General features: G+C 34.6%; 3 protein-coding genes across 3 annotated transcripts; all 3 read right to left on the bottom strand.

Moving 5' to 3' along the window:
• Window positions 1–969: 969 nt before the first annotated feature.
• On the bottom strand, window positions 970–1,731 carry LOC140813873 (flowering-promoting factor 1-like). Its single transcript, XM_073172663.1, has one exon. The coding sequence runs from the start codon at window positions 1,609–1,611 to the stop codon at window positions 1,267–1,269; it is 345 nt and encodes a 114-aa protein (XP_073028764.1). The 5' UTR covers window positions 1,612–1,731; the 3' UTR covers window positions 970–1,266.
• A 2,715-nt stretch (window positions 1,732–4,446) lies between these two features.
• On the bottom strand, window positions 4,447–8,300 carry LOC140839709 (uncharacterized). The gene is made up of 7 exons (XM_073206620.1): window positions 7,816–8,300; window positions 6,620–6,672; window positions 6,036–6,128; window positions 5,732–5,955; window positions 5,166–5,232; window positions 4,922–5,035; window positions 4,447–4,810 (listed from the first exon to the last, which is right to left on the bottom strand). Exons 1-7 carry the CDS (start codon window positions 8,234–8,236, stop codon window positions 4,787–4,789), a joined length of 996 nt encoding a protein of 331 aa, XP_073062721.1. The 5' UTR covers window positions 8,237–8,300; the 3' UTR covers window positions 4,447–4,786.
• A 1,486-nt stretch (window positions 8,301–9,786) lies between these two features.
• On the bottom strand, window positions 9,787–19,174 carry LOC140839703 (bifunctional aspartokinase/homoserine dehydrogenase, chloroplastic-like). The gene is given in 21 exon segments (XM_073206607.1): window positions 9,787–10,276; window positions 10,376–10,468; window positions 10,557–10,640; window positions 11,011–11,146; window positions 11,403–11,548; window positions 11,802–12,018; window positions 12,762–12,844; window positions 13,413–13,607; window positions 14,078–14,176; window positions 14,933–15,046; window positions 15,126–15,213; window positions 15,321–15,535; window positions 15,616–15,668; window positions 15,888–15,921; window positions 15,923–16,162; window positions 16,164–16,193; window positions 16,299–16,387; window positions 17,361–17,430; window positions 17,432–17,736; window positions 17,842–17,915; window positions 18,943–19,174. Coding segments are annotated over 21 exon segments (2,736 nt in total). The 5' UTR covers window positions 19,068–19,174; the 3' UTR covers window positions 9,787–10,030.
• Between the last annotated feature and the right edge of the window lie 652 nt (window positions 19,175–19,826).

Genomic DNA, 19,826 nt, shown 5'->3' with positions numbered 1-19,826 from the left:
AAAAATAAATTATTTTGCCCATACCTAAATCTCATGCTGAAGGGATTTGATTTAGTTAAATCTAATAAAAATTTCCAAAGGTTTTATTGTAATTATTAATTTTTTGTAAGTCAATTCCTTATATTACATTTAGATGAATGAATTCAAAATCAATGAATTTCGATTATACTTTTATTGTAAACAATGAAAGAAATAGATGAAATTTTAAATCCATAACTTATTTATTTACCCAAAGTAGAATTAATCTCACATGCTTTCAGTATTGTGTGAACATGAAATCCATCGTAACAAGTAAATTATTAGATTTGAAGTTTATGATATTGCTTATCTAAAACTAAAAAAATACATTTGAATATATTTGAAATTCATAGATCCGAAATACATCAATCAAAATGCAACCTTATAATATATCATGTATTATTAGAAAACAAGATGATAACTTATTGTTAAAATAAATTTAACAGAAAGTACGTAAAATTGACTTATTCATATATTGGGAGCAAGTTGACAGGTAGGAGCTAGGGTGGTTCATACAAGTTGTGTCAATTAATCTTTGAAAAGGGACATATAGCTCTAACTTATAGACTTGGTACTCCTCAACGAGCCCCGTCGTCTGTAGGCAAATGACATGTGCAGAAAATGCAATTTTAGGGCGAATCAAGTTCACGTTGATACCCATCCCCCATGCCTTCGCATTTTAGGGACCTTTTTGACCCCCAAAATAAGTTCTCTCCCGTAAATCGAATCGAAAAAAGTGTAATTATAAGAAAGTTTTCCAATACTAATGTGTGTTTGGAAATATGGAAGAAAAACAATCTGCATATTGGTAGAATCAATTACAAATGAGAGTGATCGGATTGTATTTAACGTCATTGTTAATGAAAGATTTTTAATAGTATTTGCAGATGTTTATAAAAGTAACTATGAATTTGCAACTTTGTGAAAGAAAAATCAATGATAACTTTCATATATAGACTTACATGCACAAAAACTTAAAAAAGATGATGTTTATTTACACATGCAGGAATTCAGAGGTACACGGACGTATACCTAGACAAGTACTCGAAGTCTTCAACCCCTATTACGTACTTTATTTCAAACCAACCGACAAAAAAAAGGAAGAAAGAAAACCCAACTAAATCTTAGTTACAAACAGCACTTACGACTCATGCATGTACTCTGAAACATAAAACTAATATATTGTACAAAACCACAATCATATATGCATGCGCGTGATACATATTTCTACGCCTACATCTTGGAAATTTAGAGGATGTCACGGACATGGAAGATATTTGGGTTCTTGATGACGATATCGTACATGTAGATGGAATTGAATCTGGAGAAGTCCCATGGCAAAGATATGAGATCTATGGAAGAACGCTTGTGGAATTGGAAGAGGTCCGGATCCCCGTCGTAGTATCTCTCCCACCCTAAACCAGTCAGAATCTGCTCGAGAAAACCGTATGATGACACCAATTGGCCTGTTGGTAAGTGAACCAACACCTTCTTTTTCGAGCCGCGTCTTCCGTCTGATTCATACTGATGATCTGATGCATTTTCGACCAGTTGCATTACTCCGTTGTTTTTGAATAACCAAACACCAGACATGATGATCTAGCTTCTTGATATATAATAGGGGGAAATATGAATCTGCGAACAAGGGAGAGGACTGTTTAATATATTGGAAATGAGATTGTGCTTGTGGTGGACACGATGAAGAGAGGAAGGCTGGAGGGGTATTTATATGCGTAATTGGGACAGAAAGAACAAAGTAAGAATACTCTTGCAATCACTTGGTATAATTGCCAGTGGATGAAAAAGAGAGCTGATGTTGATATATTCACGTCCTATGATCATCTATCTTAAACAAAATAAAATTTCCCATTCAAATGATCTCGAGTTCGAAATTCAAATATAGCCAAAAAAAAAAAAAAACTGTAAGTAATTGTTTATCAAATTTAAGTTTTGTTCCTAAAGTATATCGGAGCGTCTACCGACTTGCCAAATTTTCGATCCGTCTGTCAATCTGTATATTTTTATGGGTAGAAGGAATGGATAATCTGCTCAACTTTTGGTTAGATATGTGTGTAATATAAATAGATATTGTAGTGACTCTTTCAACCTTTTTTATGATTTGAGCGGGCGACGACAAAAAAGGAGATGACGAAGAATCTGTCTATGTGTGTTTTAACTTAATTTTCAATATATATATGGGGAATCTGGAGTTGTCTCTTAGAGAGAGAGAGAGTGTGTGTGTATATATATATATATATAATATCGACACAAGGAGAAAGCAAATTTGTAGGTTGAAAAGTCAATATCGATAACTCAATTTGTTACGCCCACTTAGATCACGTGCTCCCACGCTTGAAGACAGTGATATATACGTCGGAGCAGAAGCTGGAAAGATATAAAAATTGTGCACGAAGGGGATCTTCATTGATGTTACTCTTCATATTCACTCTATGCATCTTCATTTACACACACACACACACACACACATATATAAAATTTAATCTAATTTAATATAATTTAAATAATATCATATCTTTACAAATACCGTATTGTAATTAAGATTAAACAATTAATCAATCACCCTGATTTTTTTTTTTAAATGTGATATAGTTTATTAACAATTGAAACATGGGCAGAGTGGATCAAAATAATCGATTCCACCATTACATATTGGACCACACCACAGCCTTCGTAACACTGTCTTTTCTTTATTTTTCTTCTAAAAAAAAGAAGGCATGCATGCAATATACATGAATATTGAGGAGAATGATCACATGCAGTCACATGGAGAATGCTGTTTTAATGGTCCAACGTCTACAGCGTAGCCTAGATCTCCAATAATTCGTCGTTGGGGGTATACTTGTGTAGTACCACCATATCCACTACGTCGTTTTCTAAGTACACGCACGCCGTTGAGTGCGGGGAAAATTCGATATAGGATAAGAGAGGGGATGATATATCTTTGAATAAAAAAGAAACATATAGACATAATGATCGTTGCATTCCTAAATTTCATTCGAAAAACACACGTAAGTCCTGATACTGCAAAAATATTTTTTGGGTTAGTCTCTGTTTGACATATATATAACTATTTAGACGAATATTTATTGTTTAGATTCTTATTATTTTATAAAAATATTGTCGGTAATACAGTCAAATAAATCCTTTTACGATGATTCGGACCAATCGCCAATCATTGTTCCTGATTTGGGGTTTGGAATTTTTAATATCATGGATAAGCATTTAAAAAAAATTAAATTAAATCCTGGGCCGCACACCAGTTTGGGAGCTATTTTACTCTTATGGAATTAATTTGACCTCCTGATGCATACAGAGGTGAACAAAATTTAAACCAAAATAATCGATCAAAATAAATTATTTCAGAATGGTTAATTCGGAAGTTCGGTCATTTAAATATAGTTTATTTCGTCTGAATCAATTTGGTTTTGGTATGAATTTCAAAATTTTGTTTCAAATAACCTATTAAATTTATAGATTACGAAGAAGTAAATAAAAATTAGAAGTAGATAGTGTTTGAAAACAAAAGTGAAAAACTGAAAATCAGAGTTGAGTAATGATTGATAAATAAGTGGTTCTAATACTAATTTTTTTGAGTGAGTCTCGTGTGAGACCGTTTCACGGATCATAATCTGTGAGACTGGTCAACAATACTCATATTCACAATAAAAAATAGTACTCTTAGCATAAAAAGTAATACTCTTTATGGGTGACCCAAATAATAGATCCGTCTCACAAATAATACCCGTGAGACCGTCTCACATAAGTTTTTGTCAACTTTTTTAGCATAATCACTTTTGTAAAAGTAAAATAAAATATTATACCTTTCTGGATTTTAGTTAAATCAAGTAGAAACTAACATAGAATCTAGATCATGTTTAGCAAATTCATTTTTTAGTGATTGCATGATAACTTTTTAAAACCGAAAGCCAAATAAATCATGATCTAAATCTTAATGGTCTTTTATTTTTATTTTAAAAGAAACATTTGATTATACTACCTAGGAGTGTGATCACGGTACAGTTTGCGATTTTTTTTTTTAAAAAAATTCAAACTAAATTGTCATATACGATCGGTTAGTATTTTAAATAAGAGTGGATCTCATTGTAAGACCATTTCACGGATCTCATATTTCCGATCAATTTTTGTGAGACAGATCTATTATTTGGATCAACCATGAAAAAATATTACTTTTTTTACTAAGAGTATTACTTTTTATGGTGAATATTGATAGGGTTGACTCATATCACAGATAAAGATTCGTGAGATCATCTCACAAAAAAACCTACTCTAAAAAATTATGCAACAGCAAACTGTTAGTTTATTAATCAACTCTAAAGCGCAAAGCTATGCCATATTATGAAATAGCGCTGATTACAAATAATAATTTTGGAATGTCACATTAAAATATTAAGAAATACTTTTATTCTCATTACTTCTTTCAATTTAAAATATAAAAATATATAACAAAATCTAAATAATACCACCACTATAAAATGGGTACATAAAAATTGCAAGCAGCCATCACAGGATGTGTGTGTATATATATATATATACACACACATTGCAAATTTAGAAGAGAAAACATCTATACATATCCCTTTAACTAAGCTTTCGTGGTAGGTAGATAGATACAAAAGAGGCAGTGCAAATTTCCTCGATCAAATGAACTCCGATATACATACAACCATCTGACAAAACTAGTTCAACGTATCTGTGATAAGTTGAATTATGGTTTCGCCTCCATCCATCACTCGATGTCTTTTATGGCATCCTGGATTCATATTGTACATTGAATAGAAGAAGAATAAGTCAATATATTTACAGCTTCGAACGTTCAATGCATCAAAACTGTGTCCAGCCATGTTCGTGTGCGCGTATGTACCTTAGCTAGGCGTGTAACGTAGGTAGCAGCGATTGCTGTTGCTAACAGCCCTAATCCAAGTGTCAATAGCTGACCATCCCCTCCACTGCCTAACCCTACTCCAGATTCTTCTTGCTGCAGATTAATCAAATCCGATACAAGAAAAAAGGGAATGTTAACTACTTGAATGCTGCTCAAAATTTTCAAGAATATCAGAATCTTAAGTGACGCGCTGCTTCATATCAGATGAACAAGTGAAACTCACAATAACTGCTCTGCCAAATGCACCAGCACTCACATATGCCCATGTTCCAGGAAGCATACCTAACCAACTGCAAATACAAAACAGCATAGCCGAATATAAATCAACTTATTTAATATTTAATAACATGCTTGTGATACAGGTTTTTTTTTTTTAAATACAAATAAAATGCATGGTACTCAATGACATGTAATGTACAAGGTCATGAAGAATTATTTTCATCAGTTGGAGAACAATTTCCAGCTGATTATCATGTCTTGCAAATTACAATTGCAGTTCAGCTCTAGTAACTGGGGTCATAATTAGATATGTCAAAAGAAAAGGGATATGCTCTACTGTCAAGGCATATGCGCTCTAGTAATAAATGAATAGAGCATTCATAATTATTATTGCTTAAGTACATATGTCACAGCTTTTAAAAAATAAAAGACAAAAAGAAACTCTATTTACGTATGATAACGCAAATCACAATAGTTTAAATGTGTAATATATAGCACAAGCACAAGCACACCAATCATTTAACTGGAACTGAACGAAAACTAATAGAAAGAAAAGAAGATGATGCCGACCTTCCAAGCACATAGGGTACAAATTGAACAGATGTAAGTCCGTATAGATAATTTCCAAGAGAAAAGGGAAGCAACGGGCTCAATCGAAGCAGAGTAACAACCCTGAAACTATTTTCCCCAATAGCTTTGTCTATGGCAAGGAATTTTGGGTTTCCTTCAACTAGCTTAAGAATGCGCTCACGAGCAAAATATCTGGCAATTAGAAACGCAACACTTGCTGCAATCTGAAAGCAGATGGAATGCAACGTTGGTTACCGAGATACATTTTTTCACAGCCTCCTATAATTATAGATTACAGACGTACCGTGCCACTGATTGAAACGATAATAGTCCCAGTAAACGAACCAAACAGAAGACCAGCCGACAAAGTCAAGGGGATGGCTGGTATTGCAAGTATCTGCAAGGAAAAATAACACATCACTACATGATAGATTTGTAGCAGTGTCATATATACGAGAAAATTAATTGGTTCCAGCATTCAACTGAAGAAAGGGATCTTTGGAAGCAATTCAACAAGAACTAGGGAGGATGTGACAATCACAAGATGGAAGCTATCTTGCATGGATCAAGAACATGACTCGCAAGGTGCGATATGTCGGCTATAGTAATTCAAACCAGTTTTCATGTTTTCACTTTCCAAAAGTACCTGTTAAACTTCACCAATTCCACATAAATGCCCTAAACTGTTCTGGTCTGTCAACCAATTAAAAGTTCTTTGCTAGAAACTGTGTTTGATGAAGAAAGAATAGCCAAAGATAGAAACTATGGTGGGAATTCAATTCCCTATCAAGTAATTTTGAGTAAGCTGAAACAGGGGTTAAGTGAGCGCATAACAGACTACTTCCTACTACATGATATGCCCAATAAGAGGAATAAGCAGATTCTTACTTCTAATCCTGAATAAACTGCAACAAAAAGAGCGTATCCAGCTGGCCCATAACCTGCAATAGAGCAGTCCTACGAGAATTTGAGGAAGAAATATTTCTTTCTACATTAATAACATATAAAAGAAACATATGTTTTTTCTTAAATTTATAAGATGTGACTATCCAGAAGCTGATATAAACGATCCAGACTCGCTCTAAGCAATGACTTCTGTTGTGATTCATAGGTGCTTCAGAAAAGATTCATTCATCAAACAAGTCGGCATCATTTTATTTACTCCAGCAACTGACCATTGCCACTAAAAATTAGATGAAGCAACTGAAGTTGGCAGCGGTATTTCATCATCAGTTATTTAATGCAAAGAAAAGGGACCTAAAGGTGGTGCACACTGAACCATGAATGTGAATTCCGATACAAAAAGATAAAAATCTTGGTTTGATGGATTTAAATTAGTTTGAACACCAAGCAGCAATGCAAAATTAAATTAAATTATACTCAAATTTCAAAGTACAATTATCCACAAAATATTTTCCAATAAAACCAGTATATATCAGAATCTAGACTTGCATTGTATTTTTTTTTTTGCCATCAAAGAGGCCAACTTGTGGAACAGACCCCCACCAAGCAGCAATATTGACAGCTTGTTCGGCTAAGTTTATAAGTTAATTAAAACAAGTTATGAAACATTCAACTAATTTTTTAAGTTCATATAATTTGAATTCAAACAATATAAATACTTATTCTTATATCCTAAATTATTTACAAATCAATTTTTCTTCTCTATTCTCTTTTAATCTTTAGATCATTTGATTTTTTCTTTACTCTCTCGTTTTTTCATTCCAAGTGACTTATCTTATCCAACATCTTTAAAAGCTTAGTTTTACGATATCATACAAGCTTCAAACAATATCAGTTCCGCTATATCTAGCAATATTTTGATTCCAAACTCAACATTAACCCAATTTCATCAAGACAACAGGAATTGCATCAAAAGTTGATTAAGTCAGATACCCAGCAGAAGAGAATAAATCAACAAATCAATTGCTGAAGCTCTTTGTGAGAGCCAACTACAATATACAATCCACCAGTAAAACTTTCCACATAAATCAATTTAGCAACATAATTACATAAATATCCGAACCAACGATCAAGCATAACCATCGAAAAAGGAGACAGAGTGAACAAAGCAAAAACACTACCATCAATGATGCTAGAAAACTGGGTCAAGAAAGCATTGATCTGATCCTTGTAAATGTATCCCACAGCCCCAAATCCACCAACCACTCCCACAAGCAGGAGTCCAGCCAATATTGTGCCTTTAAGAGCAGCCCCTCCTCCGGTGGAGGTGTCACCATCATTTTCTCCTTTTGGGTTGAAATTCAAGATTTTACTTGCATTATCTGGAGTCTTTGGGTGGGTCTGCTGCCGTTTCTTGATCTGTTTGAGGGCGCTGTATGGCTTCAAGAAATGAAATCGACTGTGTTTGATTGGGAACACTGGGAAGTCTAAGTACGGCCATTGTTGGAGAGTGATAGACAGGGAAAAGGAGGAAGAAGGGAAGGCGTGGCACAGTGGTATCGATGGTGCTGATGCGGTTCTAACTGAAGGAACGGTGAGCATTTTACACCGATCACTGTGGAAGGATAAAGTTGGTGCTGCCCTGCTGCTTCTTTTTTCTCCTCCATTTATTATTATTTATTCATGTTTCTAAGTTGTTTTTTTTTTTTTTTAATATTTTGATGTTTGATGACTTGAAAATTCGTTAATGTAAATGTTTGTAAATTATATTAATAAAATAAATCATATTGGATAAACTTTGTGTTAGATAAACTTGTAATCATTGACAAATGATCACTTACTTTGCCAATTCAGAAACTTTTTGAAACGTAAATTGGTTTTTTGGATCTTGTTGGAAGAGGGTCATTTCATTCTATAAGCTTCTAGCTCTGGAGAATATACTAGCAGTATCTTCTATAAATTGTGGCCACATTTGCCAATTGTCTTGGTTTTCTCTTGGCTGCCTTTGGATTTCGATAATTATTTATTGGCATTGGAAGCAAGTTTATAGCAAGGTAACGAACGTTTCACAGTCGATTGAAATGATTAAATATTGAGAAGATTTTAAAAATTATTCAAAGAATAATTAATTAAGAATTTAAAATACATTATATAATTATGGTTATGTTTTTAAAGAATATGAAAGCTGACTAAGATGTAATGAAAATTAAAAAAGTTTGAAAATTAGCAATAGCTTGAGCATAACAAATATAATCGCATTTGAATCCCAAAGCCTTAAGCTGAGCATCAATTTCAAAAAGTTTGTCTGTCAAAGGTGAGTGTCAATTTCAAAAACTTTTGCTGGTTGTTTATCCGCTCTTGATAGATGAGAATTTTGAGCATGTTTAGCTCGTGGTAAATATTTTTACCAGTGGATCGAGCTTCTAAATTTTAATCAGGTCGAGGTCAACTAGTGCACAATCTTAGCCCGACTCCATGTGAATCCCAAAGCCTTAAGCTAGATAATTATGCAGGTCGCATAGCCTACCTCATGCAAACATGTAGTGGCGTTGTTAAATATTAGCTGTTTTGTTGGATGATATAAGATCAAAATCCCACGGAAATACTCACATGTCAGGCTTCTTCGTTTCAGCTTAATCAAGCGATTGGTTCCATTGAAGCAATAGCAAAGGCTTCCAAGTTGTACATCATGGATAACACTGATCTTTCGGCAGAGAAAACTGAACTGATTGCAAAGTTCTTCAGAGATCCGAAGTATTACCTTGGTCCCAAAATCAAATGAACGATGACTTTTTAAGCTGGCAGTTTCGTGCTGTAGCTATCTTGTGTAACTTTGAACCTTATCAATGTCACGTCTTTTAGTGCACATTGCCTGTAGCATAGCAAATTGAATACTGCCAGGAAATCTTATGTTTGCCTGTTTCTGTTTTCGAAAACTAGCCAGTCATACCTTTTAGATTGTTATGGCACATTCACATCATGTCATATCTAAAAACCGGGAAACAAATTCAAAAAATCCACAGGAAACAGACGCTGTGAGGACCAAATGCAAGTTTAAGATTGTCGTGATTGCTGCTAGCAGATGAGTGCTGAAGAGTTGATTAGTGCGCTCACACCATTCGGACACTTGTTTGCAGCTGACAGCATAGCTGAAAAACAAGGCTTACTGTTTTATTTTAACAATTTACTATTCTCTACTTCCTAAGGAAAAACGCTAATTCGATACATGGCAAAATATAAGCAGCAGGATCTAACAAACTTGTAATCTAGGAAGAATGCAAGAGTATCGAGTGGTTACATAATTGCCAAAACTGCAAAATCCGATGGAAAACCAAGATACCAAAATTATCTCAAGCTTGGACAGAGCAAGACACAATGAAATGTTGAAAATTGACCTCACGACGGGGCACCAAGATAAGAGGCAAGACGCAAAATGTCACTGAATACTCCACCAGCCGTAACTTCGGCCCCAGCACCCGGACCACGCACAATCAGAGGTTGCTTAGCATACCTCTGTGTCGAGAATGCGATTATATTATCAGATCCAGATAGTTGTGCAAATGCATGTTCTTTCTTGTATCTTCGCAGTTCCACTGTTCCTTTCCGGTTGACAACATCCACTACCCCAACATATCTCAACACCTTTTCATAATTCAATAAATTAGATCACTAAAAATCAATAAACAGAAAATATAACTATAATGAAGTTCAAATACAGCTATAAGTCTGAAGGACACTCACTTCACCAGCATCTTCAGCCTCCTGTCTTTGTTTTGCCAAGTCTACATCAAACTGAGACAGTTGCTGAAGAAACAATTCAGGTGATGCACTATCCTGAAATAAAAACCGTAGATAATTTCATAATCAAATATTAAGCAGTGCCACTGTCAAACAGCCATGTACTCGTCAATACTTCACTTGCCTTTAATGGTTCTGGCACGAGGGTCTGAACTGGAATATCCGACAGTTCCAGCTTTAATCCAGACTCTCTGGCTAGGATTATCACCTGTGCCACAACCATACAACAGACAAATTCATTCCCCTTTTATTCACATTTAGGAAACGTAAGGACCAGGCTTGTTGTATGTCTGGTAAACAATTATGCCATGGCATGGTAACTAGCATTCTAGCAACATGGATGCTAAAGGAAAGATGATGATGAAAACAAACTCCAGTCACACAAACTTTAGCCAGGACCAGGTATGCCCACAAGCTGACCAAAATGCAAAGGAAAATGAACATCAATTATTAAGCCCCTTTTCAGAACAATCTCAGGGCAGTGAGAATTTTGCTTCATTAAACCAATTTTCTTGAACAAAATGGTTAGGCACTAAAGGTGTAATGACAGAGCATGAAAAAAAAATATAACACAATACCTTCCGGGCAACATCCATTCCAGATAAATCATCTCTCGGATCTGGTTCAGTGTAGCCCGCTTCTTTTGCTTCTTTCACCACTTCACTGAAAGCTCGGGCACCCACGAAGTTGTTAAATATATAGCTTAAGGTCCCACTGCATCGACACATACACTTGGTGAGAAGACAGGTGAGCTATAACATCCTGAAGCATTTTGATTTTTGCCTATTCAGTTGGCAGCAGGACCTAAACTTACATTTCTAGAAAAAACTACACAAAACTTTAAGTATTTTTTTGTTGGGGTGGAGAGATATTACCACCCCCTGGGTCCACCACTCCCCCGTGCATAATGATTCAAGACTGGAAAAGAGCAAGCCATATTTCCTTGAGGTATGACTGGAGAAACACTAACCTGAAGATGCCTTCAATTCGCAGAATTTTATCCCCAGTCTCGAGAAGCCCTTGCAAAGTGCTAATGATCGGTAAACCAGCTCCGACAGTTGCTTCATAGAAATAATGTGTATAGGATTGACGCTGAAGAGTTCTCAATTTCAAGTACTGCACGCATGACAATGTAGAAATTGAAAAATCAAGTATGAAATCTTGTTAAGATATTTTCACCAAGTATGCATATAAAGCAGGTATATTCTTAGCAGAATAAATACTTAAAGGCAGACATCAACGCATGACATACATGTATAATGGGAGAGATGTAGCATTTGGATGAGCACACGGGAAATGAGACCATTCATAACAAAAATTGATATTAATCAATTATTTCGGGTGTCACATGTATGCATTTCTTTGATACCTGATCAAGGGGACCTGAATTAGCTTTCTTATTTGGAGTGATCACGTGTATGCCTCTGCACAACCAATCATGGTAATGGCTCGCCACATAAGAGTCTGCAGTGCAATCTACTATAACGGTATTAGGGATGAAATGATTCCCGTGAACATGCTGAACAAATTTCTGAATATCAGCCTTGTCTTGTTGAAGATCTCTCCATATTGACAAGTCAATCCCCCTAATTACCGACATGACATGTTAAGCCATTCAAATTATAAAATTAAACGCACTTTAAATTTAAGGGGTGTATTGATTTTGAGCATCAGTAGAACTAGAGATAACATAAACAAATTGAAGAAACTGAATAGAAACATGTAGAATTTTAGGGAACCTATAGGATAAAAAATATTTCAGTAACAATTTAAAAATAGTTATAAGCATCCAAAATAAGAAGTAAAGAGATTAGAAGCTCTTTTAGAAAGGAAGGAGATAAATTGTTTCAAGATCTTAGACATCTTTTTTTTTTTGAATGAGATTGAATGAGATCACAAATCGATATCATATAGGCTCTCGTAGCTTTTCTCTGTACAAATAGAAAGCTACAACTTTAAAAAGAAAAAAATCTATACTTCTTTTGAGTTCCAAAACATCTTATAGTATATAGGGGATCATAAGATTTTAAAGTACGTTTATACCAAACACACTCTTACTCTTACCTGTTTAAAAGAATGAAAAAGGATGGGGGAAAAATTATCTAACACCATCTTGAACTATACAACCTCTAAAGGATCTTTCGTCAACAGAACCCCATTTTCTTTGCTCTTTTTGCTTCATCCATCAATGAAAAATTAGTTCCATCCATGACAGAAAACAAGTGGTCATATTGTTGGATACATCATGATGGCAAAAGGTTGAATGAAGAAGCTCTCTTAGAACTCCCGAAATTATTTAAAAAAGAAAAAAAAAACTCCCGAAACTTACGTATCACTTAATAGCATAGTACTTGATCCCATAATCCCCATTACACGCAGATCAATGTTAAACTTTTCCTTGAGGACTGCTGCCTGTACAGAGAATTGACAGACATATTAAACAAAATATAAAATTTAATACGAAAATTACAATGCAAAAAATGAATCGTTTAAAATGTACTCTAAGGAACCAAAACGTTGATCCCAATTTAAGATTTATTCCACTAAATATACTAAAACCACTTGAAAACTCCAGTACGGAGAACTTTGGCCATAAGAACATAAAATCATACATCTGAACTATTGTAAGTAAAACATAAGAATTTCATGTTGCCAGCTAGTCCACACGAGGGGTAACCCACACATAATCAGTTGGCAGTAATTTTTGTCAACACCAAACAAATTGTCTCAAGTTCATTGCTATGATGGTGACTATTGTAACACTATCTGCTTTCACAAACACTAAAACTGAATCTAATGGAGAGCAATAAAGATAATACAAAAAGTGGTTTGTAAAACATGTGCACAATTTATGATATCAAATGCATTTTCAACTGGAAGTTAAGGAACTTTACATCCAGAAGGAAGACATAATCCCATACAAAAGAAAGTCCAGAAATTCTGGCGCTATTGGAAAATATATTTGAAAAATCACTTATACCTGGTCCCTAAGTTGGTCAAGCAATGTGCCACCAATCAATCCTGGTCCAATAATACCCATCGATATGGTAGTTCTTGATAGATAAAATCTTGCGTGCACAGCACGTAAAGCTTTTATGCAATCTTCTCGCTTGAGAACTACAGTAATATTATATTCAGAACAACCTTGAGCTATGGCACGCACATTGATATTAGCCTGAACATTGGTCCACCGAGTCAGGAAATATATACATACAGTGGAAAGAAAGTAAAAGGAGAATCTTATTCTCTAACATATGGAAAGAGTATACTATGAGGGTCTTTTAATTATCTCATTCAATGTTAAGATGTTAGATCATAAAAATAAGTTGGAGCCTCATAAATTTCCTTCTCCAACTTATTTTTAAGGACCACATAAGCTCCTAACATTTATATTTTGGAGCACACCTGCTCCCATGCTAACTTTTTACTACATTTCAACACATTATTCAAAACCTAAAACATCTTATTTCACGTTTGAAAGATCTTAAAAGCTTTGTCAAATCTGATACTAGAAACAGTTATGAGTTCCTTTAATCCACGTTATTGAACAACAGACCAACTTGATTTTGCAGGAGCAGTAGTTGAGTACTTGTGATAGTATGGAAGACATTAGAAAATTATTCAATAGTTGGCAAGTTCATTAACCTTGGCAAGAGCATTAAAGAGCGTCGCACTAACTCCAGGAGTACTCGCCATTTTCTGGCCAACCGCTGCCAGAATGCTACAATTGGGAATAACTGCAATCTGAAAAAAGAATAACATAACACAAATCTCTTGGAAAATGAATACACTGTTGTCAAACAACGAATGCCCGTGGAAGAATAAATTATCAAAGACATAGGCGCCATGAATTTTAACAAATTAGTTTTAAATCATGCAGTTGAGTAATATTTAAGCAGATCTTGTCTGCAAGGGAATAAGCTTGTATCTAAAGTTTTATTGAACCCTTAACTCTTACAAGTGATAGGATCAGATCACTGCTAGTATGATGGGTAAATGAAGCAAGAGTAATTGGTTGTCATAATGGTAATTGTGACAGCTTAATAACACGTTAAAATCATCAACAAGGTTGAAGACTGAGTTATATCACATAACATTGATACCGTGTTCAGATTAAGTAGCAGCACTTCTTGTTGTTATAAAACAGTTCTAACATGCACATCAGTCACAAATAAATGTCCTAAAAAAGCCCTTGGAGAGGAAGATTACAAAACCTTCTGCACAGGCTAATTCTTTTAGCTGTAAACTAAAGGTAAATTGTAGTTTGGAAGTAAATGGTTATTTAGAAAGTATATTGACAAGTAATCTTTATGGAAGTAAGTAACTCGCACAGTCATATTCTCAAATACTTCATATAATATACTCTCACCAAAAAAAATGCTGATTTACCTCATCATACACACATACAGTCATATATATACGTGCATATATATATATATATAGAACGCTTGGCCATGACTTGGCATGTTAGATCCAAACACTTGGTTAAAGCCAAACAACCTGAGAGAGACGGCCGGCATCCAGTGCCTGACGAAACCTAATTTCTAAAGCTGCAGCTACAGCCTTAACCTCCTTCTCAGGAACAGCAAAACACACAGAGTGCTCGCTACTAGCCTGCATTGAAGTAAATCAAGTAAGAATCCTATATGAAAGTGATTGTAAACTTAATCAAGAGAGAAGAAATCAGGTATACCTGGGATATCATGATTACATTAGCTCCAACATCCTTCACGGCGCCGAAAATGTCACTGGCAGTACCAGGAACACCAGCCATTCCAGTCCTGAAAAGAAAACAATGTGAGCAATAGCTCAACCATGGGAATGGAAGGAAAAACAAAAACTGAATTGCGCACAATAGCTATCATCATAATATAAATTGAAATCTCACCCTTCAACATTTACAAGGGCTAAATTGTCGATTGTAGCAAATCCTTTAACTGGAGAATCCACCCTATGGCAATCTTCAATTCCAAAACCAGCAGGACGACAGATTACTGTACCAGGTGCAGCCAGGTTGAAGATGTTCCTTATAACAATTGGAATGTCGTATTTCATGACAGGAATAATTGTACGAGGGTGTAAAACATTTGCTCCAAAGTATGACTGCGCATGTCCATAATGATCACTAATAAGTGAATGTTAAGACGTATTACCAAAGACATTGGAAGGTATAGTTAAGTTACCATTTCCCAAGCCTCCTGATATGACAACTGCTTCAATATCACAGCCTCGCTGACTGCCAAATGAAAACATAAGAGGCAAAAATAGCAGAATGATTCATCAATAATATCATGAATGCTCCTTGATAGCTAAAAGAATATATTAAGGAAATAGAAAAGGATGCAGTAGGATCCTCAATATATTTATTCAAAAGGATCAGGATAGTGGAATAATACTAGAAAATATGTTCTGATGTCTTTCAGCTGATACATATACGAGAATGAGAGTAACAAACCTTTTCTGGGGTCTGCACTGTACACACCATCAACAGTCAGTCCAAATAGTTACTTGGCGTGCTTTAAATAAAGCACCCATAATTGCAGCCGAAAAGTCACTTCCATCTCTTTTTAAAGTCGTAGGTATATTCTGAGGTGTACTGGCAATAAACCCAGTCGCGATAACTGTTTTAGCCAAATTTTGAGAGTACCACTTCTCAAGCCTTCGGCTTGACTCCAAATAATCTGGATCAACTTGATTAGAACTTGTAGGATTTACAATAAGTACATCTCGCTGTGTCCATAAAAGTGCACTCCACCCCACTCTACAATACCAGGTAAAGAAATGCTATGATCAAATTGTTTCACAGAACTAGCAAAGTAGACATAATCATATCCCTAAAACAAAAAGGCATCAAGATAACAAACACCTTTCTGACAACAGCTGACAGCAATTGGGCGGACCATAGCTCACCGTGTCCCACAACAAAGTCTGAAAAAGATTCCGTTGCATGACCAGCTGCAGTTCAGGATGAATTTCATAGGTCATTACAAAATAAAACAGCATGCATGTCACTAAAGAAAGTATAGTTTGTTGAGAAGAAAAGAAAATCAATAGTTCATGTTCATGAGATTAATTTCAGGATACAAATATTAATAAGTGTGCATATTTGCTCACGAACATGGTTTCAATAGTTCAATAGTTTTGATAAATCCAGGTTGACGATGAATCCGGTTTACTGATCGTGAAACACTTACTTACTTGAATTCATAAATGGAATTATTTTATTTTTTCTAATCAAATCCCTTTTTTAGGACACAACATTGGTACATTGGATAATGGGGAGGTCCAGATGTCCATATGGATGATTCAATAGGATAGTCAAACTCAAGTCGGAATACATAATCTTTGCAGAAACAGAGGACCTATATGGAAACTAAGATGGGTCTCTGTGCCATCATAGTGTAGAAACATAAAGTAAAGACTGCTGAGAATGTTAATCTTTATTTTGGAGTCCTTGGACAAAATTCACAGAAAAATGGAGATAAAATACAGTTATAGGTTTTGTTGATCCCACTAACTCTTTCCGTTACTTGCTTCAGAAGATATCATGCCATATGATGAGGGAAACATAATCAAGGATTTTCATATTGACATATTCTAAGACATCAACAAACAGAAGAATTAAAAAAGTTTGGTTAGAGCTGGGTGCAGACCCAGCAGGGCTGGGAGGTAAATGGTAGCAACCACCCCTCTGATAACAAAAACAATTTGTTATATGTAATTCTTCTAAAAGAACCAAGTTACGCCCACCCCACCACACACACACACTCTGATACGTCTTAACGCCCTCGGTGCAAATTATGAGCCACCCCTGTTTACACTAAACAAATGACAGCACTACTATAGTAAATGAGTCAAAACCATTAATATAAGGATAATTATTTCTGCCAAAAAACTACTTCTTAGGCATTTCATATGCATGACATACCAATGTGTATTGCGCGTAACATTGCCTTGAGGTTATTAATATCCTCATGCAATCGAGCCAAGAAATTAGTCCAGTTCATCCCCTTCAAGTAGATCAACTGCCGTCAACTTGTGCTTTTCTAAAACAGCTTCTAATGCAATTACATAGGAATCATCCCGAGACTGTGCCTTGTATATGAGATCATACATCATGTCGGTCACCTTTGACATGGCAGACACAACAACTAATTTTCTCTCTGACTCATCCTTAACAATAATGTTAGCAACATTTTGGATCCTTTCAGAATTTCCCACGCAGGTGCCACCAAATTTATGAATAGACCAAGTGTCACCCTTCGGAAGTTGAGCTTTTCCAACAGCTTCATCCAGTAAAATATCTAGAATATAGTCATCATCCCGGAAAAATATAGTTCATTAGTGACACTAGATTCTGTTATTTGCTTGAAACTTTGAATCCCTACGTAAAGATGGTAAAAATAAACCTGCACTAGTAACTGATGCAAAGATATTGAGCTTATACGAATCCGTCCCTTGTAACCGCGAAAAATGACCTGTTCTGTGGATAAAAATAACATAAATCTTCAGCTAATGCATAAGAGAGTCAAAAATACTTTAACAAACGTCCATCAAAAACTGCAATTCTACAGCTTCCAAAATTAAACTGTTTACAGATAAACAGTGACAATTAATGAGAAGATAAACCTACAAAACTAAAGATCATGCTGGAATGTTAAAATAAACTGAAGAGTCTTTTTTTCCTTGTTGCTCCCTGTATAATGGAGAGATGTCAATTCCAAAAGTAACTTTCGGGAGTTATGTCAATGATTTGCTAGTTCCAAAAGGTGGTTGTAGAGGAAACATTGATTTGCTCTTTTTTTTATGTCTGAAATGATAAAGGGATAGAAGAAGAACAATTTTTTATTGTGAAAAATTGAATTATTTCAACCAACAAATGGTTCGATTCTAACTTAGAACGATTCAGGACCAAGAGAAATTTTGGACAAGATGTAACTCGTAATGTTCTATAAATTGGAATTAAACAAACAACCACTAAAGAGAAGCAATCTTAAAGTCACGAGAAAGAACAAAACGAGAAGAAACTGGTATCCTAGGCAATTCAAGAAATAAACCACGAAAACAGATAATACATATTTCTACAAGCTCTGGCCGAGCTATCCACAGTACAACATCTACTTTATCTAAAATAATGAATTGCATGACCACATTCATAAAAAATTAATAAATAAAATATTTTTTAAAGCATACATGCGCATTTCGTACATATATTATTTAACCTGGTGATCCAGTAGAACCAACCCAATACACGGTTTATAATTAGTTCTGCAAAGATTGTAAATTTAATCGCTATGATTGGACTTCCAAAAACATACAACTGGGGAAAAAACACCGTCCCAGGTGGCTATGCAGACAAGTGAATCATCAATTTATTTACTACTTTCAAACCCCAGAACATAAACTGAAATATTTAAGCGTCCGGGTGAGGAGAAACTGGAAAGAATTGAACAAACAATAGAAACGAAATGCCCCACTTTTTCCAGCGAAGAGACACGGGAGTTGGCTACCTGGAGAGTGGAGGGCGTTGAAGGAGAGTGAAATGATGGATCTTGGTTGGTGGAGCCAATAATTTGTCGTGTTTGAAGAACGGGCATGGAGACAGATTTTGCAGAGAAGAATAAGTGAATGCCATTTCCCTTCTCCTCCGTCGGGCGTTGTACTTTTGCGGCTGCGTGTTTTACAGTAATAAATACATATAATTGATGAGTCAATCTAATACCTGATGCTCCATTCCAGTGTCTCTCGATAATAACAAATTATATTATGTTTTATCAATCATTTTATAAATAATTATTGTTTTACATATTTTTTTTATATTATGAATGCTATTTCAAAATTTAATAATATAGTAAATAATATTTTTATAAATTAAAAAGATTAAAATATTTTTTAAGTTGAATAAAATATTTTTAGTTACACCTTCAACAAAGTGAAGTTTAAAGTTCTTTTGCTTATTGTATATCTAGTTTACTGACAGCACACGTCGCGTGTTTTAATAATATTTGTTATATTTATTTGGTTTATATTTAAATGATGATCAAAATATAATTATAAGAGATAATGAGAAACTATAATGTAAATTTATGTAATGTAAATTTGATACATAAATTAAAAATAAATAGAAAAAAAAGAGTAAAGTAAAAATTAAACCTACAATTTGAAGTTTATCAACAAATGCTCTATCCGCTAAGTTACATGTTATTTGCCTTAAAGATTTAAAACATTATTAACATATATAATTATTAAAGCACATCATAACATCAAAAGTTAAATAAAGGTATTAATAAAATAGTATAAATATTAATTAAAAATTTCACACTTCAATCTTTAAATAAAGAAAAACGTGTGTGTATAGATATTATAGATATTTTAAAAAGTTTATTAAAGGTAT

Source organism: Primulina eburnea, chromosome 1, assembly GCF_022965805.1.
Source record: "Primulina eburnea isolate SZY01 chromosome 1, ASM2296580v1, whole genome shotgun sequence".
NCBI classification, from domain to species: Eukaryota; Viridiplantae; Streptophyta; class Magnoliopsida; order Lamiales; family Gesneriaceae; genus Primulina; species Primulina eburnea.
This window is presented reverse-complemented; position numbering and strand designations above follow the sequence as displayed.

Bases quoted from the DNA above. Each gene is read 5' to 3' on its own strand.
- LOC140813873 (XM_073172663.1), bottom strand. From the start codon at position 1,611: ATGTCTGGTGTTTGGTTATTCAAAAACAACGGAGTAATGCAACTGGTC.
- LOC140839709 (XM_073206620.1), bottom strand. From the start codon at position 8,236: ATGCTCACCGTTCCTTCAGTTAGAACCGCATCAGCACCATCGATACCA. The intron at 6,129-6,619 runs GTAAGAATCTGC...TTTTCCTTGCAG, and splicing joins CAGTTTATTCAGGATTAGAA to ATACTTGCAATACCAGCCAT. The intron at 5,233-5,731 runs GTCGGCATCATC...TTGTATTTGCAG, and splicing joins GTACCCTATGTGCTTGGAAG to TTGGTTAGGTATGCTTCCTG.